Below are 7,555 nucleotides of genomic sequence, written 5' to 3' on the forward strand. Positions count from 1 at the left end.
GTGTTTGTCTTTTTTGTGTCTACTGCACTGCTCTGTGTTCATGCCCATGGAGAAGAAATTATGTTTATCGTGGAATTCAAAGCGAAGTTGAGGGGACTACATATTATAGTAACAGCGATGTTTCTCGAAAATTACGGAACTGAAAGGTGCTGAAGGTTCATCCCGTCCATGAATGTCACAGAAAGTCTCACCTCAGTCACCCAACCGTCCTCATGTTACAAGTAAAATTATGGGGTTGTGGAAAGTACGTTGTTGGTAGAACTACTCTCCATCCAGGAGTTTTTACCGGTGAAATATGTAAGGACAGAGGGCTACAAGAAATAACCGTAGCCTGTTACGGAGTCAAAACGCTAAATGGGCTTTTAACATAGCAATCAGAGCTGCGCAATCAAATTTAGTATAATTAAGCGTGAACCATTATCCATTATAAAATATTTACGATAGTACGCGTGCTCTCGTTGATCGATAGGTTTTTTTTTTTTTTTTATGAGAGCTGTAAACATGGTTTTCGAAATATTTTTCAAAAATATTTTATAAAAACAATAGGGGACCTTTTGCGTAATTACATAACCTCGTTTAAACCATATAACTGCACTCAGTTTCAACCTTCTGAACTGAGTGGGATTGATTGACCAGTTCTCAGCCAATCAGCATGCATGCTGAAACTTGTACATGCATATTATTAGTGTTGGTAATCGTATGCATGGGACTGCAATTAAGGATTATTACCTCGAGTGATATTTGAAAATTCTCTCCAAAGTGGAATGAGCCTTTAGGCGAGTGCAATTTGAAGGAATTCTCAAATATGACGAGTAGTATAAATGCTTAATTGCTCAAGCTTTCGTACGATTACTCATTTATTGTATGAATGGGAAAATTGGATAATTAAACGAGACTTACCAGTGAGTTGAAGTTTGATTGAGATTCTACCACATGACAGCAGAAGGCAAGGAGATCACATGAGATAGCACGGTGCTTGTGCAAGTCATTTTTTTAAAGACATTGAATGGGAGTGTCAGGCATAATACACACAGCAGTAGGTGCATAACTAAGGCCGACAAAGAGCGGGGAAGCCAAGAAGCGGCGGGCATTTGATCTCCTTGCCTTCTGCTGTCATGCGATAGAATCTCAATCAAACTTCAACTTACAGGTAAGTCTCGTTTAATTATCCAGTTCTATCATATGACGAGAAGGTGGGAGATCCCATGAAACTTTAAAGCCCTGATAGGCCATTAAGACAACGTAAGGTGGGTAGAGCCAGCAACAACGACAAGCTGTATTCATGCCTGGCGATCTTTCATTCAATAACAATAACAAAAATAAATGATTACTACGTATTGCTGCTGAGGAGCACAGAGGTGACGCTGGCCTCTTCTATGACTGGCTTATAGCAATGTCGGTAAAATGTTTGTGCCGAACGCCAACCAGCCTTGGCCATAATCTCGTGTATAGGGATTGCCTTCGCACACGCTTTGGACGCAGAGGCTGTCCTGGTGCTGTGCGCAGAGAACATTGTAGTGTCGATGCCACACGTTTTTAGAGTGGCTTTAGTCCATCTTGAAATGGTGTCCCTAGATACAGGTTTGTAAGGCTTGACATAGCTGATAAACAACATAGTTTCAGTCCTCATGAATTTCTGAGTGCGGTCGATATATTCCCTTAAGCATGAAAACGGGCAGGTAGTCGGATCTGGGGGGTATCTAGCTATTTCGATCCGAGTGTGAGGTGCCCCAGGCCTCCTAGTTTTGGTATGTTGTAAGGCGTGAAAGGAGCATAGATCTTGCATTTTCATATGCTGAAACTCAAGCAGGTGGATAGATTGGCCTCATTGATCTGAAACTAAAAGCAGCAACATAAGAACTTTGTAAGTTAAATCTTTGAGTGATAGCGTGCCACTGGGATAGTACTTAGCTAAGTGTTTGAACACGGTTGATACATCCCAGATACTATTATATTTAGGTGTAGGTAGACGGGTCTCAAAGATACCTTTCATAAATCTAGTAACTACGGGCTTAGTACCGAAGTCACCGCCTTCTATCTTAAAGATAGTAGATATTGCCGAGCGGGCTGTGTTCCAGAGTAACTAAGACCTTTGTTGTTACGGGTGAACAGAAAGTTTACCGCGTCATTTAAAGAGGTGGCAAGGCAATCCACCTATCTCTCACTACAAAATGCTACCCATTTTTGGAGGTACGTGGCATATTGTCTCTGTGTTCCTTTTCTCCAGGAAGCCATAAGCACTTGGGTAACGTCTGCTGGAATTTGCATGCGTCGGAAGCATTCCCTGACACAGGGCATACCACTAGGGCCAGGTTCTTGTGAAGTGGATGTGGTTGGTTCGGTTGGACGACTCAAGGCCGATTCGCTAGAGGCTGCAGCAGGAGAGGAAACCAAGTTTGTGTCTCCCAGAGTGAGGCAATCAGTACTCCCCTGGCGTTGTCCTGTTGAATTTTCTGTAGACATTGTGGCACAAGACTGAAAGGAGGAAAGGCATAAAAATTATGATTATTCCAGTCAAGTGAAAATAAATCTGTGTGACAACTGCCAGGATCAGCTTTCCATGCACAGTATGTACTGAGCTGGTGATTTAGACGGCTTGCAAACATGTCAATGTTTAGGTCTGGATGGCGTGACACAATGTGTTCAAATTCTAGTTCGTTCAATTTCCATTCTTGTTTGTCAGAAAATTCTCTAGATTTTTCATCTGCCCTAACGTTCAAAGCTCCGGCAATATGGACTGCGAAAAGCCAAATATGTCTGGTGGTGCACCATTCCCAAAACAAGAAAGCTAGTTGATTGAGCTCAGTAAACTTAGAACCTCCCATGTTGTTGATAAAAGCGACAGCGGTCGTGTTGTCGAATTGAAGCTGTACGTGTATGTTCTGCACGTTCTTGCAGAAACATTTCATAGCAAAGAACGCCGCAAGTAGCTCAATTATGTTGATATGGGACTGGGTCTCGGTCGGTGTCCACGGACCTTCCGTCTTTCTTTCACCGCATACAGCCCCCCCCCCCCCCCCCAGCCCAACTTTGAGACATCGGATTGTATAATTACGCTAGGGTTACCGTGAAAAATGTTGCGCTTTAATCGCGTGGCATTTTCAAGCCGCCACTGAAGTTTTGTCAACTACGGTGGAGATAAGCGGACAATGTTCGAAAAATCACCCTTGTTGGCAACTAGGGCTATTTACTTGTCACGCTCCAAATGCCGGTAATGTAATGGGCCGTATTCCGGCCACGGGAAGTTGGAATCCAAAATACCGATAACCTCAGCTGCCAGTCGGATGGTAGGGGTGGTTTTCTGGAGAAGGGAGTTACAACTCGCGAAAAGTTTTTTGATTTTGGCTGCTGTGTGCGCGACCGTCATATGTACCGAATCAAGGTCAAAGCCGAGAAATGTCAATCTCTGAGATGGCGCAAATACCGATTTCTCAGAGTATACAAAGAACCTTAAAAGCATAAACAGTTGTTGTGGTGTCAACAACGTTGACATTGCATTCCTGAAATGTGTCACCTTGAAGATAGGAATCATCAATTTACCCAGAACTTAAATGTCCCGCACCCATTAGAGCAGAGTAAACGGGTTTTAACAGCTTAGTAAAAATACGGGGCGCACTGGCCAGACCGCTGGGAAGACAAGTGTACTGAAAATACTCGCCTTCAAAACAGAACTTAAAATATTTTTAGTGGGAGGAGTCAATAGGGACCGTGTAATAGGCGACTTTCAGGTCCACCGAAGCCATGTAACAACCTGGTTTCATCATGCTAATGGCAGTCTCAAGCGTGTCCATATTAAAGTGGTAATACTCTACAAATTCATTAAACTTTTTAAGGTTTAGGATAGTACGATGGCTGCCATCCTTTTTAGGGCGCAAGAAGATAGAAGATACAAAATCGCCCTTTTCCGATGGTGACGGTACGAAGACACCTTTTGGGATAAGCTTATCGATTTCAGCTTGAACAATAGCTCGTTCTTTGGCATTGAATATGCTTGATCTATGAGAGCTTTGTCGAGGCATAATGTAATTTGTGATGATCTTAATTAGCATAAATTACTATTTTTACAATGGATGAAGCTAAAGTTAAAGAGATCATTGCCCAGAACAATCGCGATCTGCTTGGCCAGATTAAGGATTTAGTTTCCACTTCAATTTCTGATCTAAAGAGATCTAATGATTCGAATGCCGCGGAGCAGATGTCTGAGATCAAGAGGCTAAAGCGGGATGCTCCACCTTCGTTCAAGAAGAAGAGTAACGAGGAGCAATTTAAAGCCAACAAATCAGTCATGGAAGCTGTCGAAGACGCTAGCGTCGCTCTTGAGCATAAGGACCTTCTGAGGACCAAGGAAGCGTTGGATCGGGGTATGTCTTTGCTTAAAGATCGGCAAAAATTAATCTTGTTGGCTGATAAGTCCCCGTACGGTTGGAAAACCGTTGTGGAATATAAACATCACGACTTGGCGGATGACGAAGAAGACGAGAAGAAAATCTATAGAGCTGAGGCGAGAGCGGCTAGAGCCTCGAAACGCTTCGCTCCACGTGGTCTGGGATTACAGCGCCGATCTGGAATACCTGTCTCAAGAAATTCGCAGCTCACCGTCGGCCAAATTTCTAATTCCTTTACTCGGGTCAATCAACAGCTTTCCGTTGGCAGATCTGCCGGACTTTGCTTTTCCTGTGGAAAACCTGGACATTGGCGAGCTTCCTGCCCGAATGTTCTTTCCTCTTCCAATCCTGCTAACCAACAGGCAAAGTGACTAGACAGCAATACCCAGGATCAAGGTGTAGTTGGTTCTAGTTTTCTTTTGTGTTGTTTTCCGTTTGTCTTATTTTTCGCTGGATCTTTCATACGAGTCGTGCTTAGTGCTTTCAGAGTTAATTTGCATTTATTAAACTATGTTTTTTCCCGTCGTGTATTATTTATTTTCTAGACCATGAGTCTGAGGCTTTGCCATTGCGGTATTGTGAGCTATCTCTTCTAGAGGATCCATCCATGAACTGTGAAATTGCATGTGATGATGCACCTGTTTCGGTTAAAGGAAGATTGCGTAAATCGCTTCAGTTTTGGAAAGATATTGACGCACCTCGTTTCATAATTGACACTATTGAGTTTGGATATAAGTTGCCACTTCTTCAAATACCAGCACCTTTTGTTGCCCGGAACAATAATTCAGCGATTCAGGAATCTGATTTTGTTGAGAATGCTATTAACGAGCTTATTAGTTTGGATTGTATCACCGAAGTTTTTACACCTCCTACTATAATTAATCCATTATCTGTCTCTATTCAGAAGTCAGGGAAAAAGCGCTTGATCTTGGATCTTCGTCATGTCAATCTATATCTTTTCAAGTTTAAGTTTCGATGCGAGGATCTGTCCGTTGCCAGAGAAGTTCTAAATCCCGGAGATTTCATGTTCTCCTTTGACTTAAAATCGGGTTACCATCACGTGGATATCTTTCCAGATCATAGGCAATATCTGTCGTTTTCTTGGACCTTTTCGTCCGGTCATACTAGATATTTTCAGTTTTCAGTTTTGCCATTTGGCCTTAGTTCTGCTCCTTATTTATTTACAAAGCTTCTCAAGCCGTTAGTCAAGAAATGGAGATCCGAGGGAAAGTCTATAGTTGTCTTCCTAGACGATGGTTTAGGGGCGGCCGCTGACTGTATCAAAGCGAAGATCTCTAGTTTGGCTGTTCATTCCGACCTATTAAAGTCTGGCTTCCTACCTAACGAAGAGAAATCCGTTTGGGATCCTACTGGGAGCGCTCCTTGCACCAGGTTCGCAAGCTTGCAAGCGTGTGTGGAAAAATTATCTCGCTCGGGAACTGGGTCGGGAACGTCACTAGACTTATGACCAGGAACACCTTTCTGGTTATTAACTCCACTTCTGATTGGAATTCACTTGTTTCTTTGACACCTGAATGTTTACACGAATTGAATTTTTGGAAAAACAATCTCGCTGATATCAACGGCCTTCCTTTGTGGCCTATTAAGCGCAAGCCTTCCAAAATCGTTTACTCTGATGCGTCCAATTCAGCCTGCGGGAGTTACATACAATTCGAGGACAAAATTTTTCACCAAAATTGGTCCGATTACGAGAGTGCACAAAGTTCGACTTCGCGAACTTCTTGCTGTTTCATTGTCCTTGAAGGCGTTCAAGGATTCTCTTGGTGCGCAGACTTTTGTCTGGTATACAGACAACCAGAATGTTGTTCGCATCGTTAACATCGGATCCAAAGTTCCAGCTTTGCAACAGTTGGCTCTTGATGTTCACCGACAATGTCTCATCGGCGGTATTAGCATTGACATGCAATGGATTCCCAGGGACCTCAACACTTGTGCCGACGATATTAGCAAGTTAGTTGATTACGATGATTATGCAATCAACGATTCTGTTTTTTATGCTCTCGACGAGCTCTGGGGTCCGCACACTTGCGATAGATTCGCCTGCCATTACAATGCAAAGCTTCAGGTTTTCAATTCTAGGTATTATCAGCCCGGCTCGTCTGGCGTCAACGCTTTCGTCCAAGATTGGTCCAACGACAACAACTGGCTTTGTCCTCCTGTCTGTTTGACATGCAAAGTCGTCAGTCATTTGAAGCTCTGCAATGCGTCCGGCACTCTCATCGTTCCCCTTTGGAGATCAGCGCATTTTTGGCCCATCCTTTTTTTTCGACGGTGTGCACTGGAGCAGTTTCGTTCATGATTGGGTGGTCCTCCCTGATCTTCCCCATCTGTTCATCAGAGGCAAAGCCAAGAATTCCATTTTCGGATTCGGTCCGCTAAATTTCTCAATGGTAGCTTTGCGCATTAATTTTAGTATTGCACCCAGGCAAGGTCCTGCGTTAGTTTGCAATGCATTTCGCGTTCCACAGTGTTAGCGCATTGTTTTCTAGCTTTGAGGCGCCTTGCTTGAAGCAGGCGGCCCTTTGAGACGTACCCTTGAGGGGTCTGTGATATTTGTATACAGTGCCCTTGAGGGGCCTTTGATTTGAGACTGTTAACGTTGAAGATTTCTATACAGTGCCCTTGAGGGGTGAATAGATTGTGTTTATTGCAGTTTTGTTCCTGCGTTGTATAAGCGTACTTAAATATAACATTCTTTTTTCTCTGAGGCTCCTTGTCTGTATTTTTTGTTGTTGTTTATTCTCTCATTGTGTTGTTTAGGCCCCATTTGTCTTTATCCCTGGGGAGCTTCCCCTTGTCCTTTGTATTCCTTTATTATCACTTGGTTTTTGTTTTTTCTCTAGATATTTTTGATACAGAGTTCTGGACTTCCCCTACATGTGATACAAGAGAGGTTGCTTTGTTGACGGAGAATATGAAGTTTACAGCTCTTGCATCCAGGGCTTCCGGGACTTCTCTTTGTTATACAAGGGTTTTCAACAGATGGAGATCATTTGCTACTACCGTTCTGGGTACCAGTCCCTTCCCGGTAGAGCCCTTCCATTGTGCCTTGTTTCTACAGTATCTACTGGAGTCAAGCAGATCAGTTTCTTCTATCAATTCCGCCTTCTATGCTTTCAAGTGGCTGCACGATCTGGCGGGCGTGAGTT

At 43.3% G+C, this 7,555-nt stretch overlaps 1 protein-coding gene and 1 pseudogene across 1 annotated transcript; one reads left to right on the forward strand and one right to left on the reverse strand.

The window, feature by feature from the left end:
* Positions 1 to 1,330: 1,330 nt before the first annotated feature.
* On the reverse strand, positions 1,331 to 2,464 carry LOC149115739 (uncharacterized; annotated as a pseudogene).
* A 1,602-nt stretch (positions 2,465 to 4,066) lies between these two features.
* LOC149115740 (uncharacterized) lies at positions 4,067 to 4,756 on the forward strand. The gene has a single exon (XM_089285951.1). It carries the CDS (start codon positions 4,067 to 4,069, stop codon positions 4,754 to 4,756), a length of 690 nt encoding a protein of 229 aa, XP_089142077.1.
* Positions 4,757 to 7,555: the final 2,799 nt, after the last annotated feature.

The sequence above is a fragment of the Orbicella faveolata genome, unplaced genomic scaffold (assembly GCF_042242905.1).
Source record: "Orbicella faveolata isolate gen_17 unplaced genomic scaffold, um_ofav_v1 contig_13, whole genome shotgun sequence".
In the NCBI taxonomy this organism is placed as follows: Eukaryota; Metazoa; Cnidaria; class Anthozoa; order Scleractinia; family Merulinidae; genus Orbicella; species Orbicella faveolata.